Source organism: Miniopterus schreibersii (genome assembly GCF_964146895.1).
Source record: "Miniopterus schreibersii genome assembly, chromosome: 21".
NCBI lineage: Eukaryota > Metazoa > Chordata > Mammalia > Chiroptera > Miniopteridae > Miniopterus > Miniopterus schreibersii.
Genome location: NC_138123.1, coordinates 6,328,898 through 6,345,921, shown reverse-complemented (window position 1 = coordinate 6,345,921; position 17,024 = coordinate 6,328,898). Strand labels below are relative to the sequence as shown.

The following is a 17,024-nucleotide window of genomic DNA, read 5'->3' as shown; positions in this document are numbered from 1 at the left end:
CTTTAGTGGATGCCATCCACACATTGATGGGGGGCCAAGTCCAGAGACTGGAATTTGATTATGAGTAATTGCGTCCCACCTGAATTCTTATTTTTAACCCTGAACTTTCTTAATTTCTTCTCTACCTCCTCTCAAGACAAAACAACACACACACACACACACACACACACACACCCCGAAAAAAAGTCACCACTGGAAAAAATTAGTTCAAGAATTTGGCATAAGGCTCTGTCAGCAAAATAAATGCATAAGATTGTAATATGTTTCAGTGGTGCTCTTTCTCCTTGAATTAAGATTTTAATGTGTCACGTTGATTCCTGTACTATTAGAGACAATGGAAATGGGATACTTTAAGAAGCCTTACTCTAAAGAGTGAGAAGAAATGGGAAGGAGCAGTTCCAATCTTTTCCTGGCTCAAAGGATCTAATGTAAAATCAGATTTTAATCTTGTAGATAAAGAAAAAAAAGGCATGTTGGTTTTTCCCTCATCTCTTAAGAAAACACATTGTGAAAACTATGGTGACTTAATTTGCTTTGATTCTTTTTTTGTGCGAGGAGTGGGAGTGATTTTTGCAGACTTTTAAAGTAAGCTGAAACAAATTTATTTTGGTCCTTAGGCCTGTGTTCATTTGACTGTTATTTATAGGAGTTTGGAAAGAAAAAAACAAGAAAACAAAGATTCGGGTTAGCCATATTTCTTACACAAGTTAGTATATTTGCATTTTTTAAATATTTAGGGTGTATATTATCTAATGTACTTTTTTATGTTAAAAAGGAAAAAATACATTGCTACAGTTTAAAAGTGTACTGTTCTCTCTTCCTTAATAATTACTTATACCCACAATTGATTTTGGATATTTAGGACTTGCACCCTGCAAAATAATTACCATAGAGGAAATGATTGGTTTGCTTAAGGAAAGGAGCAAAGGCTATATGCCTTATTACCTCTGTAACATTTGTGAAATCGATCTAGGGATTGATTAGGAAGTGATAGCTGGTTTCACAGTATTGAGAGTTAAAACACCTAAATTTTGAAACAGAATCTCAAATATCTAAGTATGTAAATTAATAGCTAATGAAGTGTGTTATGAATATGGAAGTAAAATGAAAGCTTCGGGAATTTTTTGGAAGTTTATGGACCCCATATTTTAATCACTTATTTGCCTTGAGTTACTAATATATTTTACCTCCAACATCTGTTGCTTGAGTATAAACCTCTGAGCATATGATCATAAATATAAAGTGATTTGACCAAAAACTTAAAATTTTTAAAAACGCCATCAAGAAGTGATCTTTGTCATGTGAAAATTATTAGACTAATGAGAAAAAGTTAACTTTTTCTTACTGTTTTAAAACTTTCTAAGGCATTTATAGACTGGCAACGGTATGGCGATGACCAGAGGGGAAGGGGCTGGGGGAAGGAGGCGAGGGTGACGGGGAATTCATGCTGATGGGAGGAGACTTGACTTGGGTGGCGAACACACAGTACAGTGCACAGATGACGTATTATAGAACCGTACCCCTGAAACCTATATAATTTTATTAACCAATGTCACCTCAATAAAAAAAAAATTTTTAAAAAGTATATTAAAAAAAGAAATGAGGGATTCGGTAAGCCTAAATGATCTTACAATCCCTAAATCCTGTGATGACCTCTACGCCTGGAGTATTGTGTACCTCCTTTCCTGGGGGCCTGATTTCTGAGGTACTGTTTATAATACCTGCCTAGGAGGCATTTGTGGCTGTGTCTTCCTTGGGCTGAAGAAGGACCCCCCTACCCAACTCACTCTACCAGGTTATTAATATAAGGCACGTTGTGTACATTTACAAATTCAAATTTCTTTACAAACAGGAGAATCATTCACAACATGTCAAAAAAACCCGTAATGACATATAGGCCTTATTTGAATGTCACATAAGGGAAAAGGTGCTAAATGATTAGAAAACAAAGGTTTCCCAGACACAACCTGGAGGACACTGGCTCTAAAAAATTAATAGACATTACTAGAACAGAGAGTTTATGACTTGACAGGGCTTTTAATATACTCGCGTGTATGTTGAATTTTTTTTCTTTTTTTAAAATTAAATTAATTAATTTTTGTATGTTGAATTTTTAAAGAGTCGGGGAACGAAATAGTCCTTAAATTTGTTTGCTTTTGGGAGTTCCCATCCTCCATTTATCTACCATTTCATTGGGTCTGGTGTTCTGAAGGACACGTTATGGGAAGTTTTGAAAGCAACTGTTAGGTCTGCAGAATTAATTGAATGCTAGATCTGGCACTTGAGGCAAAGTACGAGAAAGTTGGTTGTGTTTTCCTCAAAAGAGGAATTATATTTCTATGCATTTACTCTTTTCACTGTTCTTTGTAGCTGTGAGACATTTGAGAATTATGGCAATCATTCAGTAGTTTGTGGAACTATGAAAGGAGATTTTTAAAAAACCAACCATATTTCTAAAACTTTCTTTATGAAGCTTTTTGCTGCCTAGCTCACATAAACTTTCAAAAGTATTTGATGAGTGAATGCTTGTTACTCATCTTAGGTTACTGGTAGTTATTCATACATTATTATTTTAAGATAAGAGAAATCCTAATTTTTGAGAAAATAACTTATATACATCTTCACCATATTTATTTTATGTCTAAAGGACCCCCAAGCAGAACTACTGATCTCTCTAAACTTTACTAATTGTCGATAAAAATATTCATAGGGATTTTCTATTCATATATTCTCAAAGATTTCTAGTAGAAAGTAAGAACATTTATAATTCTTATTTAATCCTGCTTCATGATTAGTTGATTTAGCTTCCAGTTCTCAATAGTTTTGTCATAATAACAGCTGGGTTTAGTAGCCAAAGAATAGCTGCCAAAAGCTTTCATTTCATTAAATTCCCTACTTTGGTGTAGTGGATTTTCTCATGTAAGTTTCTGGGCAGAATAGAACACGATGTCTCATGATGCTTAGAAAGTCTTTGTTTTGAATCAAATTTGATGGTAATGAGAATAACAGCACTAGATGCTTGTTTTACATTTTATAGGTATCCCCTTTCTACTTCCTCCCATCCCTGCCTCCCCCCAGGTAGAGAGTAGATGGCTGTTGAAGTCTAAAAAATTAAGTCTGGAATGAAACTATACTGCTTCAACTATGTGTACTTTTAAAAGGTATTAAACCGAATACATTTTAGCAAAATTAATTTAGCTCTTTAATGGTCTAATTTTCATTCCATCTTTTTCTTTAACTGCTCTTTTTGGAGTTATCGATTTCCCTAGCAATGATGAAGTAAAATAGCCAATATTCTGAAAATGAGAACATTTTTCATTTCTGTATCCTGTTAGGCATGAGCAGTTAATTTGAATGAAGTGCTGATAATTTAAATCTTTCTCAAATTAAGCTGCATTTCCCCTCAGTGCTTAGTACATCAGTTAATAGTGAGTACTTACTCAGGCACAAGTGACCTTGCAGTTCGTGATCATTTTTGTAAACCATTTGTTTCTAGGAAAGGGGAAACAATTACAGTAGCAAACACTTGATTTTGACACCAATAAACGCTACATATTTTCAAAGTCATTGCTACATCTGAAAACGATAGTTTCACTCCTTTTTTAATACTGATGTTGGGTGTGGTCCCTTAAAACAGTTATGAATAAGGCCTATTGGTATTTTGCCATAGCTCAGTAGATTCCAGCTAGAAAGCTGTTGCTTCTGCGTAACTTGGAAAAATGTTTAATTTTAAAATAGGTTATTAGTGGACTTGTAGTTGTTAAACTACGTTTTACCTTAAAATTCAAAGCATCAAATCGAATGGATTTTATAGTAAAGAAGGGAAAGGAGTTAAGTAATATTTTTAAAGACTTACTCATTGATATGTCTCAATACAGATCCAATCCTTTTTAGAAACCATTATCGAAAGAACATTAAAAGTATAGCCAAATGGTATTAAGATAAATGGATTGCTTTGTTATATTGCTTTTGTTTAGGAAAAAATTATGTTTAGGGCATTACTTAACCTCTCTGATTTTCACATCTATAAAATGATTGTATCTAACTGATAGAATTATAGTGAGAATTAATTAAATGAATGAATGTTTGTGAATCACATAGGAGAACCTGTCTCATAGTAAGTACTCTGTGGTTGTTAGCCATTGCTGTTACTAATTTATTATATTTATGTTTAACATTATTTATTAGTTTTATCAGAGTTGAGTGATATATTTAAATAATAATGATTAGATTTTATTTCGAAAAGACTCACTGATTCCTATGCAACAGCTATTTGAGAGGGTAAATAAATCTGAGTGTCTTGAATCCTTTTGCACTTAACGTATTTTAAATGGAATCTTTAAATGTAAATATTCAGAATAAAATTGGGTATTTTCTAAACTCTTATATTGGGATTGAAAGGAATTTTTAGATTGTGGAGACAGATTGTACCTTAGCAAAGAGTCACATCTTGCTCAGTAGTGGTTTATTTTGTGAGTTGCTCTCCTGGCTTTTTATTGTCCATGTAATAATTGCAGTAATGCCCGCTAGCCTAAGTGCTGGGGCCAGGATGATACTTATTACTTCTCTTTGCTCCTCATTTATCTAGCAAAGAAAACCGACAAAAGAGAAAGCCACCAAGTCCGGCTCACTAAGTCATCTATACATATAGAAAAACAAGTCATTTGTCTTCAGAATACTTCATTGTAAAGGCACTGGAAATACTGTACAAAGATACTTCACTTTTATGGCCTGGGTTGATTTCTAATAAAAACTTAAGAAATGTCCTTTTTGGAAGGACTTGAAACTCTTGATGGGCATAGTTCAGCTGCCTGCTCTCACAGATATTTCTTCTGTGGGTCTCTTCCTTTTCATATCCACCCTAGTCATTCGTGTTGTTGTTTATTACCATTTACCTTGCGAGTGGAAATAACCCGATTGATTCTACCTTTAGTCTTTTACCTTTTCTCCTTCAACCTATGGATTCTGTTGTCACAACAGTCTTCTTTTAATATGTTTTTATGGATTTCAGAGAGTGGAAGTGAGAGGGAGAGAGAGAGAGAAACATCAGTGATGAGAGTCATTGACCGGCTGCCTCCTGCACACCTCCTACTGGGGATCGAGCCCGCAACCTGGGCATGTGCCCTGACCGGGAATCGAACCTCAGTCTCCTGGATCGATGCTTAACCACTGAGCCTCAGTGGCTGGGCCCAGCAGTCTTCTTAAAGGGCAAATCTGATAGTCAGTCAGAGTTCAAAACCCTTCTGTGTAATTTCCTGCTAAAGTAATGACATTCCTCAGCCAGTCGCTGAAGGTCCCTTCAGAGCGACCCCCTGTCCCCAACACACACACTTCATGTTTCAAACCCGTTTTCAGTTTGGGACAAATGAACCATGTCAATTTTCTAAAATTTTTAGTTTTAAAAATCCTCCCAGTCACTGGAGCTTGAGTCCCAGGGCGTGGTCTTGCCCTGTTTCTTGGGAACACAGTGGCTCACGGTGCTGACTCTCACAGAGTCAAGTGCCTCTTTATGCTGCAGGGACTCTCTACGTGTCGTATCTTACGTAGTGGAGCCTGAGCTTATTAGAGGCAAGGACTGTGCCCCGTCACTTACATCCACGTCATAGCTCGTATTCCATAAAACAGACCTGACTGTAGAATTTGCCACCAGTCATCACAAGTATTAATTTTGCTTAGTGTTGCCTCTGTATTTAATTATATACATCACGATTGGACTTAGTGAAAATTAAATTACATCATTATGCTAACTTTCAGATATTTTTACTTTTAAAGCTTTCGTGACTTTCAGGCTTTATGGACAAGAGGAGAAGGCAGAGCTTGGGAGGGAAGATGTTGGAGGCTGGCTTTTCATGCCCTTTAAATCTGTCGTAAAGCTGTCGTCAGGTAGACGTGGTTTAAAATTGGTCGTGGCTCATTCGGTCAGGGAGGATATATAGTCACCTTCTCGCCTCATCCCAGCCCTTTGCTTCCTGTTTCTCTTCTTTAAAATCTGCAAGGTGCTAAAAAGAAACAATGTGTAACTTAGTTTTAAAAATTATATATCCTGTATCAATAAAAATTAGTGATTTTGACAGCTAAGTTCCATTTGGAATTTATAGCTTATTCTCTTTCCTACAGAAAACCATAGGCAAAATTGCAACATGCTTGGAATTACGAAGTGCAGCTTTACAGGTAAATGGATTTTTCCCCTCTTTGTGATATAAGGAAACCACCAACTATTAGGTCTCCAAAATTAAGGAAAAGAAATCACTATGTACTATCCCGTTGAAACAGTAGGCTTGCCTGCTAAAAGCAGTGTTGTCTCAGAAGGGTTCTATAACAATCGGAGTTCACGAGTTAAGCGCATATGAAAAGATTTAGCTCATCTTTATAAACTAGAAATAAAAGATACAACTCTAATTTTTTTCTGTTGTTAGCCTGAATGTTCCCAAAATACAACAACAAGCAAAAATCAGTTTGGGGCTTTTCATTTTCTACTTTGAAAGCAAGAAATAGAATCATTTATTTTGGCTACTTTTTGACTATTTAGGTCTCACTGCTTAAAAGACATTGGGTGTAGTGAAATCTTTATAATAAAAAGATATAATTTGTGTATTTTAAATTCAGTCCACACACTCGCAAGAAGAATTTAAACTGGAGGACCTGAAGAAGCTAGAACCAAGTAAGTTTTATTTTATACTTTCCAGTGATACTCCTTTCAAAAAATATTCATTAAGATTATTTAGCATAAATGCGTATATTTAGAATATGAAGGGTTTGATTCTAGATTGTACATACCTCACCTCTATGTTTTTAGTCTTTATTTAGTTTTAATCGCTTTAATAAGACTACAGTTACTTTGATAAGTTACAGTCATGTCTACCGGAGAATTTAAAACGATCGTCATTGATGCCCATTTGTACCATGTCATCGAAAACTGCAGTCCAGCTATTGGAGCTGCTCTACAAAATATGTTTTGTCATCCCCATTTTTTCCCTTCTTGAATCCTCTTTTGAAATAAACAATTTCTTCAAATGTTTTGGTGGTTAGGATGCTGCTAAATAAAATTTTATTGCTGGCTCAAATGAATGGTCCCTTAGAGGAAGTGTTTGCAGTATAGGCAAAGGTGCAAGGATTGAATATCACCACAGTCCATCTTAGGGCATTTCATCACCCCAGGAAGAACCTGGTGTCCATCAGTCTCCGCCCATTTCCCCCAACTTCCCAGTTCCCAGCCCAGGGTAACCACTAACTTAATTTCTGGCTATAGATTTGCCTGTGTGGACACTGCATATAAATGGGGTCATATGATATATGGTCTTTTGTGACTGGCCATGTGTACTGTTATTTTAAGAAAAGCACATGTGTGGCTTTAATGGTTATTTAATGGTAATATAATGTTTCTAAAGAACATTGTAATGTTCCGTTTTTTTAATGATAAGCATAATTAGAATTTTGTCTCCTTATTTAGTCACTTTAAAATCGAATAGATGTGTAGGATGACTATAAACCGTTTATCCTTAGGTATTTATGGTCTCTTCCTCTAAACATGTCCAACTATTTCTCCTATTGCTGGAAAGAAAGGATCTTTCTTGGTGATAATGTTTACCATTTTTTAGAGTAGCAGCTACCTACCAAGCCCACAGATAAATCTACTCAGTTGCAATTTGCTGACACTTGCCCATGACCTTGCAGCTTATTAATGCATGGCCAGGGTTCTAAGTGACCCCAAAGCCTGTGTGTCTTCCACTACACTGTGTTAATGCCTGTAATGGTGTAATATTGACATCACTCCTAAATATCATAGTTCTCTGGTCAACTCCTGAGAGATTATTGACGCGTATCTTAGAAGATTGAACAAAAGTGTGCATTAGTCTTTTGTCTTATGTTTTTGTTGGTTTTTATTTTTTTAAGATTAGAGGTGGGGGTGGAAAGGAAAGGTAGCATTATTGGGATTCATTCTGTTATGTTTTGAACTTATATAGTGCTTTCCATATGGACTTCTCCCCTTCGGTACTTACTATCTTTAATTTGCCATTGACTCTTAAAGGAACGGCATTGTGTATGTTGTGTCTGTGTAGGAGAGGCTCTGTAATTTTGATTTTATTAAAGCTAGGCACTTAAAAACAAAAACAAAAAAAAACTAGGCACTTATGAGTTAATTATTTTATCAGAATTAATCATTTTCTACAAATTGGTATTCGATACAGTTCAAGTTAAGTGTACTTAGTAGAGCTCGCCTCTGCCTCTTCTAAGATTGTGAGAAAAGGAAAGTTAATGAATGACTTTCATTTTGTGGGACTTGGTTGCTTTATTTTGCTAATGTATTTCCCCTTCAAGGGTTTTTTAAATCTCTTGATAATCCTTTCTGAAATATACTAAAACTAAGATCTTAAAAGGACTAGTCATTTAATTTTCTTTTGTTAATCCTTAGTAATATCAAGATATTTATCAAGTTCCAATCCGCCACTTGCCCCTTGCTGACCCAGCGCCAGCTGCACAGGCTCTTTTCCTTGAACAGGCCAAACTCGTTCCTGCCCCTGAGCCTTTGTTGTTGCCCTCGCCCTTCCTCTAACACTTGGAAAGCCCTCGCCCCAGAGCTACTTAGAGACAGTTCCTCCCATTCCAGGTCACGGCTCACATGTCTTCTAACAGTTTAGTTTTGAGAGGCCTACCCTCTCCACCTCCGCTGAAGTCCTCCCCTGCTCCACTTACACAGGCTTCCTGTTTGTGGTCTTGATCCCACTGAGCGCAGTCTTGCATCACCTTCTTAATTTGTTGGTTCATCTGTTGTCTGCCTCTCCGCACCGCAGCCCGAGATCCATATGAGGGCAAGAACGCTCCGTCCTGATCACTGCCGTATCTCAGCCATTATGGAACATCAGGGGTGCTCAGGGCGGATTTGTTGGAAGAAGGGTGGGAGGAAGGCTGAGGGTAAGAGCTGGAGGGGGAGAGAGGATGAGCATGGATGAGAATCTAGACACAGGTCTCAGACTTTCTCTCTCGCCGAAGGGCTTAGTAGGGGTGCACCTGTTACAAGAAGTCTGGCAAACAAACCTGACCCTGTTGAAGCCCTGTAATTGCAGCCTGTGCATGGGATTTCCCCCTTTGAGATGAACATGCCATACCTATTTTAGCTTTAAGCTGCAGGGCTTGGGAACCAGGCTGAATGAGATGAGTGTAAAATCCTGGGAACTCTCTGGATTGCCCAGTTAATGTCATTACTCCACCTTGGTATCATTGCAGATAGTTAGTTACTGGAAATCCATAAGGCTAGATAGGAAGCACATACTTACAGTACTTCTCCAATGTAGGCAAAGTGTAGGACATCTCTTAAGTTTACACGCCAGAATGTAATCATAGTACAGGAGGTGGTGTAGTGCTGTGTCGTGTTGTCTGAAGACTTCTCTTGATAAATCTCTCTTTATGTATGTGTGCATGTATGTATGTAATAACCTTTATCATAAATGATAATAAATGTTTGTATGTATAGATGTGTGTATATAATAAATTTATATATGAGACTTACAACCAGGTTTACCAAACTTTACCAGTTTCATAGAGTTGAGGGGAAATCCAACTGGGACATAGAATAAGACATGCGCATGTACCTCTGATTGGTCATCTTTGATGTCCTTCTTTTAATTGACATATTCCAGGAGGAGGCATTATTTGTCTTTGGCTCCTATGTCTCACCTGGGACCTTGTACATAGAATTATTTTGAGGTTTGTTTTCCATGGGGCCTTTGAGACTCTAGAACTTACACTCTCCTTAGAGATCTGGCAGTCCTCTGAAATTATCCGTACCTGGAGCATACTACGGATATTTTCTTTCGCTAAGACCGGTAAGTCAATGGACAAATGCATGATAAGATTGGCAATTTTTCAAAATCATTAATATGCATAGTAAAATTGATTAAAAGCAGTCCTTTGTGATAAAATTTTACATTTTGATTGACAGAATTCATGTCTCTTTCTCTCTTTTTTATTCTAGTCTTAAAGAATATTCTTACCTATAATAAAGAATTCCCGTTTGACGTTCAGCCTGTCCCCTTAAGGTAAAAGAAATACACACCGAAACTTGTTCTCTTAGTTTACACCTGTTTTTGTCAACATTGTTTGTATCAGCATTGTGTCTGGGAAATGAGCAGCTGCGAGCTCAGCTAGTGTGCGTAGTTCTGGAGCTCACTGTTTTCCCCTTTTGCATGTAGAAGAATTTTAGCACCTGGCGAAGAAGAGAATTTGGAATTTGAAGAAGATGAAGAAGAGGGCGGTGCTGGAGCAGGTTCTCCTGATTCCTTTCCTGCTAGAGTGCCTGGTGGGTGTCGCTCATTTAAGAATAGATGTTCCTTAACGCAGTCCCCAGAAGGCGTGTCTGGAACTGTTTTTGGTACTTGCTAGTGGGGAGTAAAACCTCTCCAGAGCCCGTGTCAGTCTGGAACAAACGTTTATGGCCATATGATTGGCAGGAGCTATTTTGGAAGTATGGTCTGAAAGCATCTTACTATGTTGTGGGTCCCAGGACCACCCTTGGGTTTGGTGACTCTCTAGGAGGACTCAGCACACATTGTTGTACTCACTGCTATAATGGGCCACAGTGAGGAAATGACAAGAATAGAGCCAGCAAAGGGAGAAGGTGCATAAGTAGGAAGCCAGGTGCAAGCTTCTGGGAGTCCTCCCAATAGAGTCGTGTTGTGATTAATTCTTCCACATAATTGTAACAACACACAGGAAATGTTTCCTGCAGGCAAACACAGTGGAGACTTAGTGCCCAAGCTGTGACTGGGGGCCAATTCGCATGGCCACCCTCTGCCTAGCACTGGCCAAAATCCCACATCCCAGAGGAAGGCAGACATTCACAAACCATATTGTCTGCACGGTTTAGACACAGTGACTGTTCTTATCAGGATGGTAGGAACCCTCCCCAATTCCAAGTTCTCAGACACAGTGTGGGGCGTGCAGGAGGTAGTCAATCCATGTCTCTTGTGATGTTTCTCTCTCTCTCCCTCTCCCTTCCTATCTCTCTAAAAAAATCAACAAAAACATATTTTAAAAAATTTCTTAAACTTTAGGATAATATAACAAATATTTTTAAAGCTTTTTCTGTTCTACCACTTCATATTGAGGTCTGAAGTATATTATATATGAATATATGTAAAGTATAGTATATGAGTATATTATATACATTATTACTTATGTGGTAATGTATATAATTGGACTTCCTAGACTGAGCTGAATTTTTTAACAAACTTGAATGAGTAATTAGTTGACCGTGAGGTATGAAAGTGCGAATGTTTCTTGCGTCTAATTAAATATTTGTATGAGGAGAACATCAAGTGTTTGGGAGTTTGGGGAACCAAAAGAATGCCTGGCTGGTTACTAAGTTAGTTAAGAGGAGGGCTCTGTCTTCTCTTTGTTAAAATAGTTACTCCGAAATTGTCGATGGAGCTCATTTTTATTGCTGTTTCTCTGTTGCCAGGTACTTTATTACCAAGGTTGCCGTCAGAGCCAGGAATGACGTCACTCACCATCAGAATTGAGAAAATCGGCCTGAAGGATGCTGGGCAGTGCATTGATCCCTACATCACAGTTAGTGTGAAGGGTAAATAACTTATCTGTGTTTCTCCCTCTGGTGAATTTCATAATGTTGTTTCTCATGGAATATTTGGGGTGGGGGGCATGGCTCTTATGTCTGTGACAACTCATTTTCATTCATTCAACAGTGAGGCAAGATCCCTGAGAAGAGGTCATTGTTCCTTCTCTGAATGTTTCTGAGAGATTTACTAAAAATATTTTCCTATGATAACTTACACTCACTTTTGCTTTTGAGTTTTTTGTGTGTCTTTTTATTCTTAAAATTCCATCAAGGGTGCTGCCTAGACATACACACTGTCTTCACAGCAGAGACATCCTTCAGGAAACAGGTCTAAAAAATGTCCCCCACCTCCCCGAGGCCCTCTCTTTCCTGTCCACGCTTATACAGAGGAGAGCTGTGCCCAGGTTGGTGAGAATCAGGATGTTGATGAATCAGTGGAGACACGGAAATAGGACATATCCATAAACATCCACACCCTGAACATAGTCCCATGGGGCATGAAAAAGTGGTGTGTTTCTTGTTCTGAACTATGTTACTGAGGTTATTAAACATGATTATTCTTAGAATTTGGTTTTTTTCCTACTATCCAATGTGGGAAACCATTGATTTCTTGAAAACAACTTTTCCTGTCTTTGGTTTAAGAGGGAAACCAGAGCGCTTTGAATTCTTTAGTTGCCATCGCCAAACATTTTATACAGAACTTTATTGTAAAGCACTCAGTGGCCTTTTAAAAATAATTATTGGGTGATTGAGGATGAAGTTGTCATACCGTTATTCAGAAATGACGGCACAGTTAATCCAACCCATAGTTAATCTGCAGTTTGAGGCAAATCAGAGAAACAGACATGGACTGAAATTAAATGGAGGAAACTCACCAACAACAGAAATAAATTCAGACCCATGTGGGTTCATTAGTACCAAATAAAAGAAAATGGAACTTGGCCACAGAGTAGGATTTTAACATGGAGAAACCGTGGTCCACAGCAGTAGTGCTGTGCTACTTTATCATCCGATGTGTGGTTATCAAGTCCATGGTCGACTGGGAAGTATTTGTACCCTACTTCGTTTAATAGGCCATTCACAAAGCTGCGTCTCACTTGAGAATACACACTGTAAATCACACACAAAAATTGTCATGATAGCATGAGAGGTGTTACGTTACCTTTGCATACACGTTAAACTGAAACGTGTTTTTGTGTAAGTATCTTTAGGAGCTGAAATAATTAAATGTACTAAATCGTTTTAAGTCCCCTAGGATGGGCCTGTCGAGTAAAATGCTGAGGAGTCATTAAGTGAGTCCCTATTGAATTTGGTTAAACTGGAAGATTCCAGGCTCCGGGAAATTAAAACCATACACCATACATAGTGTACCATCTGGTTGTTGTAAATCAGGTTATGTTACAGCAAATGTAACCATAATTTAGGTAATGTACATGAAAGGCATTCACGTACGGAGAGGTTTCATTGGCAGCTGTCGTGCCCGTTGTTTGGTCCTCTGACTTGAATACAACAGGAATTCTGATGATGGCCAATGGAAAAGCCTTTCCATGCCATGCACTTGATCAGGGAGGACAACGGGTATCGTTGACACTCCAAGTTTTTATTGCACACAGAAATATAGTGGCCTACTCCCTGAGGAAGACAACTTCTCCGCCTCTTAACTATAAGGATCACATTCTGTTATCTCCAAGCTTGCTTTTGTACTCAGTCATGCCAAGCCTTCCTCCTCTGGTCCGTGAGGCCCCCCACCTTCTCTTTCCTCAGTTCCCTCCACTTACCTCTGGAGACCACAAGGTCTTCAGGTGGCCACCCACACCTGGAAACTGGAGTCCGCTCTCCGCTCTTCCAGGCCTCTTTAGGAAACACAATCCCCTGTGGTCCCTTTGCCGTTTCTGAGTCTGTGCATTTGATTGCTACTGAGCAGAAACTCTTTTCCTCTCCAGATCTGAATGGCATAGATTTAACTCCTGTGCAAGACACTCCTGTGGCTTCAAGAAAAGAAGATACGTATGTTCATTTTAATGTGGACATTGAGCTCCAGAAGCACGTTGAAAAATTAACCAAAGGTGCGTAATTACAAATGGCCTCTTCTGGGCAGAGTTCTCATCTTGTTCATGGTGGGCCTGGTGGACCTGGTAGTGTTGGAAAAAGTAAATGTCGCCTAGTGTTTATTGGTTTGAAATGTGTGTGTGTGTATAAATGTGGGAATTAGGAATCGTATTACGTAGTTGTATAATAACTGTTCTATAACAAAATATTCTTTGATAGTAAAATCTTATCTTTAACAACAAAACAGAATGAAAGCTTTCCTCCTACAAAAGAGCTGGGGAGGCAGGGCTCCCTGAAGATTAAGCCTCTAGTAGTTGAAAGAACATTTTTCCAGCTGAATCTGTGGGGCAGCCATGTCCTGTGCAGTTAGCTGGCAAGAGGATGGGAAAGGACAAAGGAAATTTTTAAGAAGGTGAAGCTACATTTCCCAGTTACGCAGTTCTTAGGAGACGTTTCTCCGTGCCTTTTGCCTGCCAGGAATGTCAGTGTCCTCTGAAAAGAAGACCTCAGAGCCCCTTTATCACCTGAGATTCAGTGCGAGATATACAAGTGCCTTCTGAGCAGCTGCCACATCCTCTAAAATACTTGGTATTTTCCTTCTCAAATCTGGCACTGCTGCTCCTCTATTCTAAAAGGCTTGTCCACAGTGCTTCTGTTAGAGGTGGTTCTCGGAGCGTGAGCAGCACCTGGAACCTTCCTGGTGGATGCAAGTGTTCAGGCCCCACCCCAGATCTCCCGATGCACACCAGAGTTGGAGAATCACCATGTTAGAAGGATGTATAGATAGGACGTGCTTAAGAAATAATGTCCAAGAAATTTCAGTATGAAGTATGCCTTCTGCATAAAAACATTAACAAAACTTTTCCATTTAACTCTGTTGCTTTGAGAAATGTTTCTGATGTGGGGGTGGGGGTGTTTCACAGCCTACTTTATTGTGTTTCTATTTTATTGAGCTGTGTTCCTGATGACTTGCCTCTCAGGGTGTTAAGAGTAGGACTGTATTCAGAGGCTGCTCCATTCATTTTCTCCAGCTTTGATTCATTATGTACAGTTACTGTAGTTTGAACTGATATTAATGCTCATGAATATACTGCACTTCATGTTTATAAGCATTTCAGCTCATCTTCCTAGACCATTGTCTTTCCACATTTTGTTCTTTAGTCAGCCTAGATCAGGAGTTTTGCTGTACTTTGTAGAAATGTCACTTCGTTCAGATACAAAAGAGTTTGTCATGACAGCAACAGTCAAACCATCGGACTGTCTGACAAAGGTTACTTTGTAAAATTATGCCAACTGTTGATGGTTCATATACATCTGGTGATCAAAGAAAATGTATTGACTAGAGTGGCTAAGGTGGTTTGTTTTCACCCTAACTTAGGTGCAGCTATCTTCTTTGAATTTAAACACTACAAGCCCAAAAAAAGATTCACCAGTACCAAGTGTTTCGCTTTCATGGAGATGGATGAAGTCAGGCCCGGGCCCATTGTGATAGAGCTGTAAGTGATGCGCGCGTGGGATTCGTACTAACTGAATGGTGGCTAGCGTTCTTACTGTGTGACCTTGGACGAGATCAGTTACCAAATATTTTAAACAGTGGTTTTCTATTGTGGTTACAGATACAAGAAACCCACTGACTTTAAAAGAAAGAAATTGCAATTATTGACCAAGAAACCACTTTATCTCCATCTACATCAAACTTTGCACAAGGAATGACCCTGACATGAGTAACCTGGAACTTCTGTGAATGTTACCACTCACTAGAAACCATCGTAGCTCTATGTAGAATACTCACCCTTCAACAGGCAAGAAGCCAGCCGTACCTGTGCCAGTGGGCTGGAGGGAGTCCATTGGAAACTCTGGCACAGAATTCTGTGTCCAGCACGTCACTGACATGTGGGACTCCTTTGGATACAGGTTTATTGTAGGTTTTGAAACATGTTTTTACTTTTCTATCGATTGTGCAATGAATAGCCTCTTTTCTAAAATTTACCACTACTGCCCTGCTTCCTGGAACAACACTGTCGTGGGTAAGACGTGCTCATCTTCAAACTCCTTACAGCAATAAGAATGTACTAGAGTTTACACATCTGTTCACTTCTGCTCCACTATGCTCTTCTGGTTTTTTGAGTTAATGTCAGACTTTGGGCCAATGTGGGTAGGATCATATGAAACTGTTTTGGAGGGTTTGGACCAGTTGTGCTGTCCAAGAAGGAAATTTCTAGGCTGCTCCTCCGAGATGGCCTAAGTTCACCCCGATCTCCTCCTTTTCCTGCCTAGAGTGTGCCTTGGCCAGATCAGTGTCCATATGGGAGTGTTCCCAGGTTGTAGCTGTGATTTTTCCAGATGACCAGATTGTTCTGAACAGGAGTATGTTGTTAGTCATGTTATTCTTCCAGTAGTGATTCTAGGGTTAGTGTGGAACCATCCAGAATAATTACAATATTTAGATGGGTTAGTAATGTCTTTTAAATCATATAACCTAAAAATAATTTGAGTCAGATGCCAACGCAATACGGCAGGAATACTGCTGTTTTTCTGACAACTGATTGTGAAACCTGAAAACCTGCATCCCTCTTCTTACAGTGATGAGTATGCAAAATTTGGAGATACTTTTATTTTTTTTTACAAAGGTAGATAAGATTGCCATTTATTTCCGTTTAGATATATCGACATTCATCCGTATGGAAATATGCAGGTCATTTGCTTGTTATAATTTGACTATTTACATTACTTTTGACTTAACGAGGCGTAAATAAAACTTGCATGGTACAGGTGAGGGGGCTGTTGATACACAGAACGTTAGATCCGGGGTGGGCTCTCTGCAGGTTAGACGTGCAGCCCACATATTTGATATCACTACTTTCAGTGACCAGTGCTAGCATGAGGGGAATGTGGGGCCAGCACTTGGCCTACTTTTAAACTAGTGTAATAACTCGTCATACTGTTCAATGTTTGCTTCTTAAAATAAGTAACCACAATTACGTTGTCCTGCCCTTGCACTTCACGAGACCTAGTCTTCCCTTTCAGCCTCTGTTAGGTCATTCTGTTTACTGAGATGGGTGTCAGAAACTTTATGAGCCTAAATTCTCAACCACATCTAGTCTTGTTTCTTGTCTTGATTAGATTAATTCCAACACAGTTCAGTCCACAGTAGCTGGAGGGGACGAGAAATTGCCTTAAATAACTGTTGTTCACTCAACTCTTAGACTGTGATTTGTCAGCCCCCCAGACTGTAAGCTCCTCAAGGGGCGAGAACTATGTTTTCTCATGTCATGTAAACTCTGAGGTGCTTGGCAGCACTCTACCCTGCGGAACACTCACTACCTTTTGTTTGATGTCGCTGACAAGACCTAAAAAAATTATCCCTCAAAAACCCACTATTAAAATGTAGCAAAACTGA

General features: G+C 38.8%; 1 protein-coding gene across 1 annotated transcript in view; it reads left to right on the top strand.

Annotated features, from left to right (window-relative positions):
- The window catches only part of AIDA (axin interactor, dorsalization associated), a 22,899-nt gene extending 5,875 nt beyond the window's left edge, over positions 1–17,024 (top strand). The window contains exons 3-10 of the mRNA XM_081124172.1: positions 6,118–6,171; positions 6,607–6,661; positions 9,974–10,037; positions 10,191–10,297; positions 11,459–11,581; positions 13,519–13,641; positions 15,003–15,120; positions 15,241–17,024. Coding sequence (XP_080980298.1) covers positions 6,118–6,171; positions 6,607–6,661; positions 9,974–10,037; positions 10,191–10,297; positions 11,459–11,581; positions 13,519–13,641; positions 15,003–15,120; positions 15,241–15,337 — 741 coding nt within the window. The 3' untranslated portion in view covers positions 15,338–17,024. The remainder of the gene's footprint in view (positions 1–6,117; positions 6,172–6,606; positions 6,662–9,973; positions 10,038–10,190; positions 10,298–11,458; positions 11,582–13,518; positions 13,642–15,002; positions 15,121–15,240) is intronic.